Source organism: Lygodium microphyllum, chromosome 25, assembly GCF_053477565.2.
Source record: "Lygodium microphyllum isolate KBCC chromosome 25, Lygodium_microphyllum_v1.1.10, whole genome shotgun sequence".
Taxonomy (NCBI): Eukaryota; Viridiplantae; Streptophyta; class Polypodiopsida; order Schizaeales; family Lygodiaceae; genus Lygodium; species Lygodium microphyllum.
Genome location: NC_141159.1, coordinates 118,761,214 through 118,777,238, shown reverse-complemented (window position 1 = coordinate 118,777,238; position 16,025 = coordinate 118,761,214). Strand labels below are relative to the sequence as shown.

Below are 16,025 nucleotides of genomic sequence, written 5' to 3'. Positions count from 1 at the left end.
CAAAAACATCAAGGGTGATGCAGTTGATCCAAACTCATGCAACTACTAGTAACTAGTGTCCATCCGATGTTACGGAAATACATCTGTCCACTTACATGGATCTAGCAGTAGTCTCTTTTGCTTTAATACTTTCACAGACAGAGAAAATGAATATGTAGAATATTACTATGAAATCTTAAAGCCAGAAAAATGACAGATCATTTGTACCAGAGAACTGGCATCATATTCATAAGTAGCATGTGGAATATGGAATAACGTAATAGGGAGAATGAGCATGCTCAAATCAGCAGCAGGATGAGAGAGGAACTTCTACTTACTGTATCAAAGACAGTGGAACGGATGCCCTTTTCTTGCAGTGTCAATGCACATATGAGACCCGACATCCCACCACCAAGAATGGCTACGTGGGGACTTTGCCTCAGGGGGGATGTAATCCTAATTTGCTCCTTTATCTTTGGATTCTTGTGCCTTCTTTCAGAGGTCCCATTTTGGCCCTGGCCATTAAAGCTCCTATTCCTCACATGTTCCTTATCTCCGTACGTCGACCGCCTGCTGCCATTCAGGCTTTGATGATAAATCCTTCCCTTTGGCTCGCTGGGGAAGCTTTTCGAGTGCACGTCATCACCATCAGTCCTCGACTTCCTTTGAGGATATTCCCCTAGCACTTCCGACTGCTTGCGCCATCGAAAGCTGCTGGTGGAGGTCTCAGCTGACCTGTCTTCCTCTGTCCTGGAGCTCTCCCCATTGCCAGGGTTTGAAGAGCGGACATGCCAGCGCCTCTGCTGTGCTGGAAAGCCCTCAGAAGCAGAGCTCCTCATGCATGCTGCTCGCAAAATGTTTCTTCTGAAGATGAGGTTCCTGTCCAAATCCCTGAGAGGGGCCTTGAGAGAGGAGGAGGGCGAAGAGAAAAGGGGGAGAAAGCCCCTGGAAGAGGAAGAAGGGGACAAGGGTATGGCAGTCGTGAGAAGCGAGCGGGGCTGCTGAAGGGAGCACATGGGGCAAGGCCTGCGAGAGAGAGAGAGAGAGAGAGAGAGAGAGAGAGAGATGGGGAGGGAAAAGAGCAGTATTTATTTAATAGCTTGTAGCTTGTTATTGTTATTTGTGAAATTAAAATGTTTGCTATATAAAACTTGGGATGGAATAATCCCGTTCACCAGCTTTGAATTTCTTTTTAACCCACTGAAGAAGATGGATGAGAGGTAATACCTTGCCTGATTCTTAAGCTTGATAGATTCAATCCTGCTCCATTGTCTCGAGTTCCTGTCGCCCCACGCGTAAATAATGACAGGATCTTCAGAAGACGATCTCTCAGTCCTTTCCGTGTTTTGTTTTTTGTTTGAGTCCACTTACAGGTCGTTCTTGCAGGTTCAACACTCCGCACACAGACAAAATAGAGCTGGAATTTTTGGGTCACAGACTGCAGCTTCTCCAGGTAAGTCGAACCCCTCCTTAACCTTACTGTCTCCAGCAACTCATTGTTTTCGGATCAGTAAACGTATCTGAACTAAGCCTTTTCTGTTTCAATAGTAAACTAGCTATCGGCATATCCTGTAGCATACTCCATGCTTGCTGAGCGAGCTAAAGAATCGCATATCGCTACCGTTAATAGCACAAAGGGGCCTTGACTGCAACGTAGAGTTGCACGATTAGGCTTAAAACTCAAGAAAGTCATTTGATTTTATAAATAATTTGATCAGAAAACCAAATTTTTTTCATAATTGATTAAGATTAGAAGCTCCCTGGAGGTAGGGTAGGACTGGGACGTATCAGCTCCTTTTTCTTTTTGCACAGGGGGGTGGGAGGAATGAGCATAAATAGAAGTTCATCAACCAATGGTTGCAACCAAATCTACTTTACCGCTGCCAAAGTTTTCAATAAACCAGACAAAAGTGTAATTTCAAACAACAATTTTACATACAATGTATTGTCTTTGTACAACCTTTCACCATAGATCCTGAAATGATTCCCAACAATTTTCAAATCATCAAAAGTTTTGCAGTGATCGCTAAAACAACCATTGGTGAGTTCCAATATTTGTAGGTGAAGTTCTCTCTCTTCTTGTTTGTTTACTTTGTTGTTTTCTTGTGCTTTGACATTCATGCAGGATCCAAACTCAAAACATCTAGGGACAACTGTATGGGACGCATCCATGGTGTTTGCCAAATATCTGGTAGTAGAGAACTTTCTGCTTTTGCTTGTTGATTCAAGTTCTTGTTTTGGCAAAGAAGTTGGCAGTTCCAGACAGTTCAGCAGTTTGGTACAGCAACTCGTTTATTCAGAAGTGTTTTTCCCCATCCTCCCTCCAAGGGTTCGTTTTTCTGTTTGTGTGTGTGTTTTTTTCCCCTTTTTTTTTCGGGGGAGGGGGGGGGGGGGGGGGGGGGTTGCGCAGGGTTGTTCTGTTTGTTTTGGTTGCTTTATAGTAGATTCATTTGGTCATATCATGTCAAAGCAATGCGGACATAACTATGTTGGCTGAAGGTTGATTTCAGGCTATCTCAGGGGAATACCATAAACACAGCCATTGGGGGGAGGAGTTTTTATCAGGGTTTGGTGGAAGAAAAGTTGCTGATGGCCTCACCAGAGCTTGAGTTTGTTGCATTGTTTCGGATGATTCTCAGAAGCATGTTACATAATTTTTCTCTTTGCTTTAGGGCATGACTGATCTCAATCCAAATGGATGTTTAATTGGCACATTGCTGCTCTCCTGTGCCTTACACTTGTCACTCAGCTGACAGGATGAGATAAGGTTTGTCCTGTGCTTCCGAGTGACTAAACTGATAGGATGACATGAGGTTTGTCCTATCACCATTTGTCAAGAACGCATTGCTGATGATGGGCTTGATCTAGAGAAGCTGATAGGGGATGTTTTTGACTGGGGACTTTGTTGCTTCATAATAAATTCATTTGGCCATATCATGTCAAAGCAACGCAGACATAACTATGTTGGCTGAAGGTTGATTTCAGGCTATCTCAGGGGAATACCATAAACACAGCCATTGGGGGGAGGAGTTTTTATCAGGGTTTGGTGGAAGAAAATTGCTGATGGCCTCACCAGAGCTTGAGTTTGTTGCATTGTTTCGGCTGATTCTCAGAAGCATGTTACATAATTTTTCACTTTGCTTTGTTGCATTGTTTCGGCTGATTCTCAGAAGCATGTTACATAATTTTTCACTTTGCTTTAGGCCATGACTGATCTCAATCCAAATGGATGTTTAATTGGCACATTGCTGCTCTCCTGTGCCTTGAAGTGACTTGTCACTCAGCTGACAGGATGAGATAAGGTTTGTCCTGTGCTTCCGAGTGACTAAACTGATAGGATGACATGAGGTTTGTCCTATCACCATTTGTCAAGAATGCATTGCTGATGATGGGCTTGATCTAGAGAAGCTGATAGGGGATGTTTTTGACTGGGGACTTTGTTGCTTCATAATAAATTCATTTGGCCATATCATGTCAAAGCAACGCAGACATAACAATGTTGGCTGAAGGTTGATTTCAGGCTATCTCAGGGGAATACCATAAGCACAGCCATTGGGGGGAGCAGATTTTATCAGGGTTTGATGGAAGAGAAGTTGCTGATGGCCTCACCAGAGCTTGAGTTTGTTGCATTGTGTCTGCTGATTCTCAGAAGCATGTTACATAATTTTTCACTTTGCTTTAGGGCATGACTGATCTCAATCCAAATGGATGTTTAATTGGCACATTGCTGCTCCCCTGTGCCTTGAAGTGACTTGTCACTCAGCTGACAGGATGAGATAAGGTTTGTCCTGTGCCTAAGAGTGACTAAACTGATAGGACGACATGAGGTTTGTCCTATCACCATTTGTCAAGAACGCATTGCTGATGATGTGACTGGGGACTTTGTTGCTTCATAATAAATTCATTTGGCCATATCATGTCAAAGCAACGCAGACATAACTATGTTGGCTGAAGGTTGATTTCAGACTATCAGGCGAATACCATACAAACAGCCATTGGGGGGTAGGAGTTTCTATCAGGGTTTGGTGGAAGAAGAGTTGCTGATGGTCCCACCAGAGCGAGAGTTTGTTGCATTGCTTCTGATGATTCTCAGAAGCATGTTACATGCTTTTTCACTCTGCTTTAGGGCATGAGCTGCCACCCAACTGACTGATGCAACACAGCTGAAATACCCTTTGAAGTTCTTTTTAATCAGTACTGAGAATTAGTGATTTAAATAAATCAGTTTAATCTGCAGTGTTGTTTACCAAACCATGTAGCTCGGCTGACAGCTCTACGCAGAATGCTGGTTACTCGTTTGCCTTTATAATTGTTGCTAGTTGCCTACTTGGACTAGTCAACCAGAGGCCAGGCATGAGCCTGAAGGCAATAGACATTGGAATCTTATGAAAGTGCCTATAGGTCTCTTTGAAACATCCCACTCAATCTGAAACTCATCACTATGACCCTGTTGGAAGGTTTCTATCTCTCAGCCTGTGTCTGTTTTCCCCTATCCCAAAACCTTTGCCACTTTAGTTTCCTCAATCTCTGACAGTGGCCTTCCCTCGATCCAGAGGTGCCATTCTGCTACCTCCTCTATAACTGGAGCTTTCATCAATGGGCTATCATCTATGGCTTCAAGCACCCACCACCTTGGTGCCATGGAAAGCTCTTAAGATCCCAATCAGTCTTTTTGCTTAGCCTCAATATGCAATTCAAACATCTTTGTTACACTAAAGAATCACAGATTTGGCAAGTGCCAACTGGTCATGCAAATGACCCACAGATCTTTGCAGGAAAGAAGATTGCAAATGTGGCCAAGGTTAGGGCTATTTCTGCTGCTCTCTAAGACTTGATGAGATAAGCACAATATCCAACCAGCTTTTGTGAAATCCTCCATGCAGAGGCTTCAAGAAACATGTGAACATGTACTAATTAATGAACTGTCTAATGTCAATCTCATATCTTTTGATGTGTTTGGCTCAGCCATAGACATTGAAGGTGAACAAATAAACATTCAATTGTTTGAGGTGACATGTCATGAATTCTCATAATCTGTGAGACCGAGTAAGAAGGTAACAGATTTCACAGTTCAGCATTCACCCAAATGTCTTTGCAATTGTCCCTAATATTTGGGCACTCAATGATCCTCTAGGTGACATCTAGGACTCAATAGAAATTACTAGAAATGTTGTACTCTCCTCAAGGCAAGTTTGCTGAGGAGGTGCTCATCTTTGATGGTGAGTGATAATGGATTGGATTTGTGCTAGGCACATTCGTTATTATTGAGGTGTATGTGTGGAGAGCTCAACAGCTCATTTAGGGCTAGCCTATTTTTCTCAGGTCTCGTCATGTAGTCGACATTACTCCACTCCTCCATTCTTGTATTATTGGATCACATCCATCTGGGGGGGGGGGAGAGAGAGAGAGAGAGAGAGAGAGAAAGTTATATTAACGTCTACAACAGGCCAAATTGGCCTATGAGACCAAAATGTTGCATACAAATGTCTAAGCAATTTCAAAAGTCCCAGTGAAGCTAACATTTATGCTATGTTGAACTAAATTGAGTAGGTATAAAAATGATATCTGGACTAGATACAATCTAGAGGTACTCCCAGTGCGGTGTGGAACTGCTCCTGGGGTGTTCATCCTAAGATGTCCCGCATGGGTCGGTCCAGCATGGAGAGGCTAAAGCGGCGGGGCAGGGCCCTCCGATGGCGGCGTAGTATCCCTTGTATCTTCGACCAGTGTCTTCTGCGGGGACGGGGGCCGGCGGGGCGTGGTCGCCGGGCTTTACCTCTCGTTGTGGCTATTTCTAAGGTGGTCCCCGGGGGCTGGGAGGCCGGTTGGGCTGGTGGGGCCTCGGTGGTGGGGAGGGTAGCTGGTATTTGGTAGAAGTCGTTGAGTGTGCGTTGGTTGGTGGCTCCTTGTCTTTGCTCCGTGGTTCGTAGGAGGTGGTCTCTGTGGCGTCGTATTTCCAATAGAAAGAGCCCCAGGCATCTCTGGTCTTTGAATTCCATCACCTTGGAGAGTGGTCCGAATCCTTCACTGAATAGGCAGTGGAAGCGTCCCCGGATTTCGTAGTACACTGGGCATCTACAGATATAGTGTTTCTCTGTCTCTGGCTCGAGATGGCAGAGCTGACAGATTCGGTCTTCTGGGGGGAGGGGGTTGGCCCCGTATCTGCCCGTTTCGACCCGTAGTTGGTGTGAGGACGTGCGGATCTGTCCGATGGCACTTCTGACCCCGTGAGATAGGTGTGTGTCCATGTAGCTTGGGCGGGTGATGAAGCCGTCCGGGGAGATATGCAGGAAGTGTTCTCGGTAGAAAGCCTTCTTGGTTCCTAGTTCCGATGTGGGGGTCACCCATGTCCTGGCGGTGTCTGTCTGGATGATATCCATTCTGGTGATGCGATTTACCTCCTCTCGGCTGAGCTCCAGGTGTGGGCAGTCTAGGCTGTATTGTAGTGGGGGGAGGCGGTCCATGTGCAGGCCATGGAGCCGTAGCCAGGTCTCTGTTCGGGCATACTAGCACTCAGTGTCCCCTTGTGTTGCTAGCTGTTTGGATGACTTCAGGGCGAGTCTGGGGTACCGGTGCCAGGGCAGGTCCCATATTCGGCGCAAGAAGATCACGGTCTGGAAGAGGGCCTCAGCCACAAGGCAGCTCTGTGCGGATGATCTCGTGTGGTACGAAGGGCTTGCTTTGGATCATCCGTGAGATCATAAGTATTAGGGGTCTCTCCATCTGGTCCCATCCCTCATAGGTGGCCTCCTCCTTAGGCAGTGGTTGATCCTGTGGGGCCCTCCGCGTGTGGTAGAGATTGGACCCCCATATGGGAGCCCTGTACAGGAGGGCTGGTGTGACCAAGGTGTCAAAAAGCCAGAGCTTTGTCCGGGGTTCCTAGAACTGTATGCGGGCACATTGGTTCTCCATTGACCCGAGGGCTGCATAGCCTCGCGTTAGTCTATCTTCCGCGGCTTTTCTCAGGGTAAATCTCGGTCCAGAGAATGTAATTCCCAGATAGACGTATCTTTGGACCACGTCCACGGTTTCTCCACCGTATGTGAAGGGGGATACCGACCGTCAGAGCCATTGGGTTGACGTGTTGAACACCATGGCCTTGGTTTTCCCTAGGTTCATAGTTAGGTCTTTGTCTTGGCAGAAGGCCTGTAGTGCGTCCAGTTGGCGCTGCAGCCCTTCGGGTGTGTTGGAGATGAGGATTATGTCGTCCGCATATAGTAAGATAGGTATCAGTGTCACTCCCAGGCTCGATCCCTCCTCGCCCAATCTATCTATGTACTCTGAGATCTCATCAATGTAGAGGCCAAATAGGGTGGGCGAGAGTGGGCATCCCTGCTTGACTCCGATGGTGCTGGTGGTCTCCTTTGACAGCCCTCCCGGTGCCCGAACTCGGCCCGTTACCGATTTGTATAGTGCTAGTATCCCCCATCGTATTTCGGTTGGTACCTCCAGTTCCTGTAGTCTCTGCATGAGCCTCGCTCGTGGGACTGTGTCAAAGGCCTTGCGGAAGTCCACGAAGCAACAGTACACCCGTCTTCCATGTGCTCTGCCCTCCTCTATGATGGCTCTCAGTGTGAGGATATGGTCAAGAGTGCAGAAGCCCCTCCTAAACCCTGCTTGTCCTGCTGCTCGGTGTTGGTGTTGCTCTGCCCACTTGCTCAGCTCGTGGTCCAGTATGGATCCATAGAGCTTGGCTAGTACATGGCTAACCATGACTGTTCGGTAGTTTGTGGGAACCATGGGGTCTCTGGCCTTCAGGATAGGTATTATGGTGTTGGCTGACCAACTGGTTGGGAAGCCTTTGCATAGGGCTCTGTTGAACATGTGTGCTAGGAGAGGTGCCAGTATGTCTCTAGCATGGGTCAAATGCTCTGCTACCAAACCTTCGTGGTCTTGGGCACGGCCATTTTGGAGCCTGTCAATGGCGTCCCGAACCTGCCCCGTGTTGAAGAATGTGGATGATCCGGGTCTGCTCCCTGGGGGCCGGGGTAGCTGGGGTTGCTTGGGTACTTGGTATAGTGAGGTTGCATATGCGTGCCAAGTGTCCGGGGAGGTGATGGGCGTCTGGGCTCGGGGTTCCTGAAACGCCTTCCATGCCTCTTTGCTGTCCTGTCCTAAGAATAGCTGGTAGAATTCATGTTCCACTTTGGAGAGGTAGGCTTGTTTCTTCCGTTGCACTAGGCGACGGAAGATCAAGCGTGCCTGTTTATGCGTGTGTACTCCCCGTGCTTCGTCCTGTTGAAGACGGAGCCGGGTTTCCCTGCACTCTGCGTTGTACCAGCTATTCTGTGGGACATTCTTGTTCGGAGGGGTGGGGTGGGCCCGCCAACTGTGCTGTGACCTCCTCCAGGGGTGCATGGGGGTTCATTTCTTGCAGGCTCCAATAGAGATGGTCGGAGTATGCGCTCGCAGTTAGCCTGGTAAAGTGGTACCTGGGGAATCTTGGGGGGTTGCTTGCTGGGGGGGTTAGGTCATACCTGTAGGTTATGCCAAATTGTAGGTATGCATGGTCGGCAGCCACTGCGAGTGGGCGAGGTGATATTTTAAAGGACTGGACGTCGGGGATAAGTGATAGAGGGCCGAGGATATAGTCCACTGTGCTTGCTCCCAGTTTCTGTGTGGGTGCTCCATGTGCCCCCCGTCCGATGCAGTTGGCCGCGTGCTTGTGTGGGAAGCATGTGAGGGCATCCAACCCGGGCCATTTGTCGAGGCTGTTGAGGATGGCCAGTCCGTGTGCCCCCCCTAACGCCAGTAGGTGTTCGCCATATTCGGTGCACTCAGCTGTGTCCTGTGACGCCCGGTTGAGTCCTATCTCCTCCGATGCAATCTCTTTGTACATGTGGTCTTCGCTCTCGAAGAAGGGGGTCTGCCTTTGTGCTGTGCGTGCGTTGAAGTCTCCAGCCAACATGACATCCCCCAAGCTGGAGTAGTGCATGATATCTTCGTACAGTGGTAGGTATGGTGACTCACCCTTCTGTGGTGTGTATGGGGAGTGTGCTGGTGGGAAATAGCACACCGCCATGTATATGTCTCGGGGGCGATCTGTGTGTATCCGAATCCACATGAACCGGGCTTCCTCATCTTTCCGCATGACTTGCACCATGGGCTGTAGCTCCTCCCTGTACAACACAACCACCCCTCAGGACCCTCGGGTCCCTCCTTTTGTTCGGGCTCTAGGGCGGCATGCCGTCTCCCATCTATATCCCCTCACTTCTGGTAAGTAGGTGTAGAGGACGATGTCCTTGCCGGTGAAGGTCTCCTGGAATAATCCTGCATCTGTCTTCATAGCTCCGTTGCAGTTCCACACTGCAAAACTCAGGTGGGTCTCATAGGCCGTGCCCCGTCATTGGTGCTTATCTGTGATTATGACCCGACCATCTCTGTATACTGCCCATTTTCCCGCTTTGCGAGCCTCCAGGATCTGTGGCATGCATTCTTTACGGTGTGCCACCTGTGCGGGTGTGAGGTCATCCTCCAGGTAGACTTTTTCCCCTTTTAGAGCTGTCCTTTTAGAGAGGAAGGCTCGTCTGGATTCTAAGTTGGCAAATTTGAGGATAAGAGGCCTTCCCTTGGTGAGGTCTTTCCCTACGCGCCATGCATTCTCCACTATTTGAGGGTCCTCTACTCCCAGCTTTCCACATATCTGTTGGGCATCTGCCAGGGGGCTATCCCCTTCCTTCCATCCGACCACCCGGATGTGGAGCGCTCTAAGCTTTCTCCTTTTCTCCTCCTCCAGTGCTGCATTCACAAACTCCTCCTTTGTTGGCGACTTATTGGCTACCTCAATCCATTTGGAGTTCTCGGCCACTTCGGCTTGTGCTTGTTTCACTATATTCGCCCACGTGTTGAGCTCCTTTGTTACATGTGTCTTCAGCTCGTTGATCTCGGATTGCACCTTGGTGGGCGTTGTTTCGGTGATTTCTCCTTCCTCCTTCTTGAGTAGGTCCAGTTGGTTTCTATATTCATCGAGCTCGTGCCTCAGTTCTTCGATCACCCTGTCTCTCTCCTGGAGGGACGTTTCAATGTCCACTTTCCAAGAGGTGAAGTGTGATGTGATCTCGGCGTAGATTTCGTTCTTCCATTCTTGCACTTTCGTGCTTATTTCCTCCTTGATTTGGTGTGCAGTTTCCGTGCACATTGCTGCCATGATTTTGTGAGAGTGCACAGCGAAAGAAGAACACGAACACAGAGGAGAGGAGAGAGGAAGCAGAGAATGAAGGAAGAAAGTCTGCACTGACTGAGATGAATGCTGAATACACTGGAATGGACAGAACAGTCCCTGCACGCAGCCCGGAGCGTCAGTGAGGGAACCAGGACAGACTGGAAGCAGAGGCAGCACCAATGCCGGAGACGGAGACGGAGGGAGCAGTGCTGAACCTGCAGAGCATGAATGCTGGACTGACTGGGGGGGCAGCTATAAATAGCCCCCAGCCAGAAAACTGGCCGACCAGCTAAACTGGCCGACCTGGCCAGATCTGGCCGACTATGGCCAGATCTGGTCCGACTGACCAGAACTGGTCCGACTGCCCAAAATAATGGGCAGTCACCCCAAAAACAGCCCAGATCTGGGCTGTAAAATGCCCAAGGCTGCATGCTGACTAAAGCAGCCTAAAAACACACTGACAGAGCTCCTCTGTCTCCTGTCAGACTCTGACAGGAGCTCACAACCAGGAGATGACAGACTGAGACTAAATAAGAGCAGGCTAACACCCCCTCTCAACTCCTGGGAGAGTCTGAAGACCCAAGAATCGCATGTGATGAAGCAAAGAAGCCTGAGGCAAAGGCTTCGTAAAGAGATCAGCTGCATTGGCCGCCGTAGGACAATAGACCACCACCAGCTCCGAATCCACAATCCGCTCTCGAACATAGTGATACTGAACCTCAATGTGCTTCGTACGAGCATGAAACACCGGGTTCTTGGCCAGAGCAAGAGCACTCTGGTTATCCACGCGCAGCTCCGTAGGTCCGGTCTGGGAAAAGCCAATCTCCGCGAGTAAGCGACGGAGCCAAACTGCCTCCATAGCGGTCGAACATAGGGCCCGATACTCAGCCTCTGTAGAAGAAAGTGCCACAGTAGGCTGCTTCTTGCTGCTCCAAGAGACAGCACCAGATCCAAGGGTGAAAGCATAACCTGTAGTGGATCGTCGCGAATCCACATCACCTGCCCAATCAGAATCACTCCATCCAGAAAGGGTAATCCCATCTCCATACATGATCCCAAAGGATCGAGTCCCCTGCAAATAGCGAAGAACCTGCAAGGCCGCCTGCCAGTGATCCTGGGTAGGAGTCTGCATAAAGGAAGACAATAAAGCCACCACAAAGGAGATATCCGGCCGAGTGTGAAGTAGCCAGATAAGAGAGCCGACAAGGCACCTGTAACGGGTGGGATCGATAAGAGGAACTCCAGCTGTCAAAAGCTTGGACTCAAGGTCCATAGGGCATGAGATAGGCCGACACTCAGCCATATCAAACTCCGAAAGAAGCTCGGAGATGTACTTGTGCTGCGAGATAAAAATGCCCTGTGCCATCTGATAGATCTCCAGACCTAGAAAGAAGTGAAGGATCCCTAGATCCGTCATGTCAAACTCCTGCTGTAGAATGGACCGTGTATGCTCCACCTGCTGAGTGTCGCTCCCTGTAATAATAAGATCATCCACATACAAGATGAGGAACACCGAAAGAGAATCCACAACCCGTAAGTAGAGGTTGGGATCATAAGCGGAGCGCGCAAAGCCACTCTGTAGAAAGAAGCGGTCAATCCGCTGGTACCAAGCACGAGGAGCCTGCTTTAGGCCATAAAGAGCCTTCCGCAGCCTGTAGACATGATCCTCCTTCCCCTGCACAAGAAAACCAGGAGGCTGTGAAACATAAATCTCCTCCTCAAGAACGCCATTCAGAAAAGTAGACTTGACGTCCATCTGATAGACAGGCCAACGGTGGTGAGCAGCAAGAGCCAAAAGCACTCGGATGGTGGACATCCTAGCTGTAGGAGCAAAAGTCTCAAAGTAATCCAACCCTGCACGCTGGGCAAAACCCTTGGCAACAAGCCTAGCTTTATGCTTGTCCAAGGAGCCATCTGCAAGATATTTGGTCTTAAAGACCCATTTCACACCAATCACCTTCCGTTTCGCGGGACGCGGTACAAGCTCCCACGTATGGTTGCACTCGATGGAGTCGAGCTCGGCCTGCATAGCCTGTCTCCAAATATCCTGTGCAAGAGCCTCCTCCACAGTGGAAGGCTCGGAATCCTGAAGAATCTGTGACATAAGAGTATAGTTCACACATAGTGAACTGTCCCGCTGGGCCTGTAAACGGGCTGATCGACGAGGACCTGTAGAAGAAGCAGGAAAGTGAGTAACACCTGAATCCTGCATGAGCCAGCGATACCATAAAGGAATCCTGAGAGACTCCTTCTGTGAGGGAGACCGGGGGGTCTCCGGAACCTGTAAAGCACCCGAATCGGAGAGGGACTCCCCCTCACCGAGTGAAGGTAAATCCTCCGCATCTGAAGAAGGCTGTATATCCTGTGAAGGTCCCGAAGTGGCGGTAGAAGAGCTCGTAGAAGACGAAGGCACATCCACCAAAGGGGAAAGGGAAGCCGAAGGAGGAGGAATAGGGGGGGTGCTAAGGGTGATCCTGGAAGGAAGTGAAGGGAGAGAAGGTGGGGGGGGGGGGGGGGGGGGTCCGTCGATGATGAAGAAACATCGGAAATAGAACCATCAATCGGATCCTCAGAGGCCGAAGCCTCATCAAAGATCACATCCCTGCTCACCTCAACCTGCCGCGTCGTCGGGTCGTAGAGCCGATATCCCTTCGTGGTTGTACTATAACCAACGAAGATAAGGTTTCTCGACTTAGAGTCGAACTTCGTCTTCCTCTTCTTCTTGTCCACATGGACAAAAGCATCGCATCCAAAGATGCGAAAATGGGACACGGAAGGCTTCTTTCCAAAGAAAGCCTCATATGGAGTCATGTCCTGTAACGCCGAAGTCGGAGAGCGGTTGCATATATGCACCGCTGTAGCCACCGCCTCACCCCAAAGGAAATGAGAAAGACTCCTATGCTCCAGCATAGATCGGGCCATCTCAATCATGGTCCGATTCGCACGCTCCACCACACCATTCTCTGATGGTGTGTTCGGATGGGAATACTCCACCTGAATACCATGATCCCTGCAAAACTGAGAGAAAAGGTGAGAAGTGAACTCTCCACCGTGATCAGCTCGAACACCACGGACTTTGGAAGTTGTTTGGGTCTCCACAAACACCTGCCACTCACAGAAACGGGAGTACGCCTCGCTCTTGTACTCCAAGAAATAAGGCCACACATAACGACTAAAGTCGTCCACAATCAGCATCAAATACTTGGCCTTCCCAAGGGAGGCCGTGCCCATAGGTCCGCAAAGGTCGGTATGAATCAACTCAAGCGGAGAAGTAGCCCTCCTAGAAGCAACCTGCGGGTGAGGCTGCCTGTGCTGCTTGCCCCTCAAGCAGCTAGGGCACAAAGTGTGAAGAGGAGGGAAATCAGGAAGTCCCTCCACCATCTTCCTCCTAGAAGCCCGGCGAAGAGAATCGAGGTTCAAATGACCATACCGAGCATGCCAGAGCAGCCCAAGCTCATGGGAAGTCCGCGCAGCCAAGGCTGTGAGCGTATAAAGCCCACCCTCCTGTGTACCTGTCCAAAGAGCATCACCTGTAGAAGCATCCTCCGCTGTGACTGCATCCTGAGTAAAAATGACTCGGGTACCTAACTGAGTAAGACCATGCACAGATAATAGGTTAAAACCCAAATCAGGCACATAGAGAACTTTGGCGGAGGAAGACCGCCTGTCAGAAAACATAGGTAAAGTCCCCACTCCATGAACAGGAACTGTAGAATTGTCACCAATGGTGACTGTACCCCCTCTGGAACGAAGATCCTGAAGCCAATCCTGACGGAAGGTCATGTGTGAAGATGCTCCACTGTCGACGAGCCAAGGCTTCTCCTGCGTGGTAGAAGCTAGGGCAGTGTCTTCCTCAACAAAGAGATGCACAAACGCAGATTCTGTTGTGGCTGGGGCCGCCTTCGAGTCCTTCTCCTTAGGCTTCAAATGGGGATACTTCTGCCAACACTTCTCCTCGGGATGAGTGCCCTTCCCACAATGGGGACACTTGGGCTTCTTCTCCTTCGCATCCTTCTTATCTTCCTCCTTCTTGTCCTTGGACTTCTCCTTCTTTTGTTTCTTCTTCTTGCCACCACCGGTGGCAGCCGTAAATGCCTTGGTGGAGCCACTGGCTCCCACCTCTTTGAGTCACTCGTCATGCTCCAAGACAAGCGGGGAAAGCTCCTCCCATAGGAGAGTCTCACGGGTTCTCGTAGTGATGAGGCTGGTGTAGAAGTCATCATAACGGGGTGATGGCAGTTGAGTCAACAGAATCATCGCCATATCCTCATACGATATCAGACGACCAAGAGAGGCTAGCTCGCCTCGCATATCCTCCATCTTCGTGATGTGCTCCTTCATGGAAGAAGAACCATCAAGACTGAGCATCCGCAACTTCTTCTCCAGGGAAATCTTGTGGGCAAATGTCTTGTGCTGATACAAAGACGCAAGCTTTGTCCATACTTCCGCCGCGGTCTTTAACCTGTGAACATGTACAAGAACAGAATCATGGAGACTCATAAAAAGAAAGGAACGGGCTCGAGAGTTGAGCCTATCCCATAAGGCTGCACGGTCCATAGAGGTGCCATCGGACGAATCCACGGGGGGTCGGTCGATGGGCGAAGAAACAAGATCCCAAAGGTCAAAGGTATCAAGGATGCAAGCCACCTTGCATGACCATAGGGAATAGTTGGAACCATCCAACTTGTCTTCCTTCGGAAAGGAAGGGAGAATCGGCACCTGGATAGAGGGAATCAAGGAAGGCATCCGCACAGTTGATGTAGTCTTCACTGAAGAAACCTTCGCAGTAGATGGAACCCTCTGAGATGCATGGACTGAAGAGGGACGAGTGCGAGGAGGGTCTTCCCGATGTCGAACTTCACGATAGTCCCGCCTCCGCTCAGAGGAATGATGAGAGAGAAGCTCATCCTCTGAGTCTTCAAAGCCTGAAAACTGGTAAGACATCTTCCTATCTGCAAAATACCAAAGAAAGTTGTGCCGCTGACGAAATAGGACCAACAATGTGGTCACCAACCACCAAGATGCAGGCAGAGAGTGCCTACAAACACCTGGATCTGCAAAACGCAAATAGATCTGATGTCGAACACCAGAATCGAGACCACCAGCACCGGGAACTAGCCCAGACAGAGATCGCCTGCAGGATAGGAGCAGCCGGGGTAGAAGCGACCTGCAAAACAGCAAAACGCAAGCTGTAGGAGGGTCGCCCTGCAGCAGAAGAGGTCGACTGGCAGCAAACGCAGGGTTGCTGCGTCACTGGATGACGTGGCAGCCCCTGTGTACAGCAAACGCAGGCTGTACAGCCTTCTGATGTAGTCGCCTGGCTGGAATAGACCTGTTGGCAGCCGCCTGAAGCAATCGCCTGGCTGTTGTGGAACTGTGGGCAGCAGCAGTAAGGTATTTCTCTCGTCCTCCGTGCTCTCAATCAGGCGATGATACCATGTGAGAGTGCGCAGCGAAAGAAGAACACGAACACAGAGGAGAGGAGAGAGGAAGCAGAGAATGAAGGAAGAAAGTCTGCACTGACTGAGATGAATGCTGAATACACTGGAATGGACAGAACAGTCCCTGCACGCAGCCCGGAGCGTCAGTGAGGGAACTAGGACAGACTGGAAGCAGAGGCAGCACCAATGCCGGAGACGGAGACGGAGGGAGCAGTGCTGAACCTGCAGAGCATGAATGCTGGACTGACTGGGGGGGCAGCTATAAATAGCCCCCAGCCAGAAAACTGGCCGACCAGCTAAACTGGCCGACCTGGCCAGATCTGGCCGACTATGGCCAGATCTGGTCCGACTGACCAGATCTGGTCCGACTGACCAGAACTGGTCCGACTGCCCAAAATAATGGGCAGTCACCCCAAAAACAGCCCAGATCTGGGCTGTAAAAT

At 49.8% G+C, this 16,025-nt stretch overlaps 2 protein-coding genes across 7 annotated transcripts in view; one reads left to right on the top strand and one right to left on the bottom strand.

The window, feature by feature from the left end:
- Positions 1-236: 236 nt before the first annotated feature.
- The window catches only part of LOC148014665 (S-adenosyl-L-methionine-dependent methyltransferases superfamily protein), a 32,239-nt gene continuing 16,450 nt past the window's right edge, over positions 237-16,025 (top strand). Inside the window, exons 1-3 of one of the 6 annotated variants that reach the window (XM_087666143.1) lie at positions 237-854; positions 1,366-1,432; positions 2,105-2,170. In XM_087666143.1, coding sequence (XP_087522269.1) covers positions 768-854; positions 1,366-1,432; positions 2,105-2,170 — 220 coding nt within the window. In that variant the 5' untranslated portion in view covers positions 237-767. Of the gene's footprint in view, positions 855-1,044; positions 1,200-1,255; positions 1,275-1,300; positions 1,433-2,104; positions 2,171-16,025 lie in introns of those variants that run through there. The other 5 variants (XM_087666141.1, XM_087666144.1, XM_087666147.1 and 2 more) reach the window with 5 other exon arrangements.
- Positions 3,995-8,337, bottom strand: LOC148014666 (uncharacterized). The gene is made up of 2 exons (XM_087667409.1): positions 7,349-8,337; positions 3,995-4,142 (listed from the first exon to the last, which is right to left on the bottom strand). The coding sequence occupies exons 1-2, from the start codon at positions 8,335-8,337 to the stop codon at positions 3,995-3,997; spliced, it is 1,137 nt and encodes a 378-aa protein (XP_087523535.1).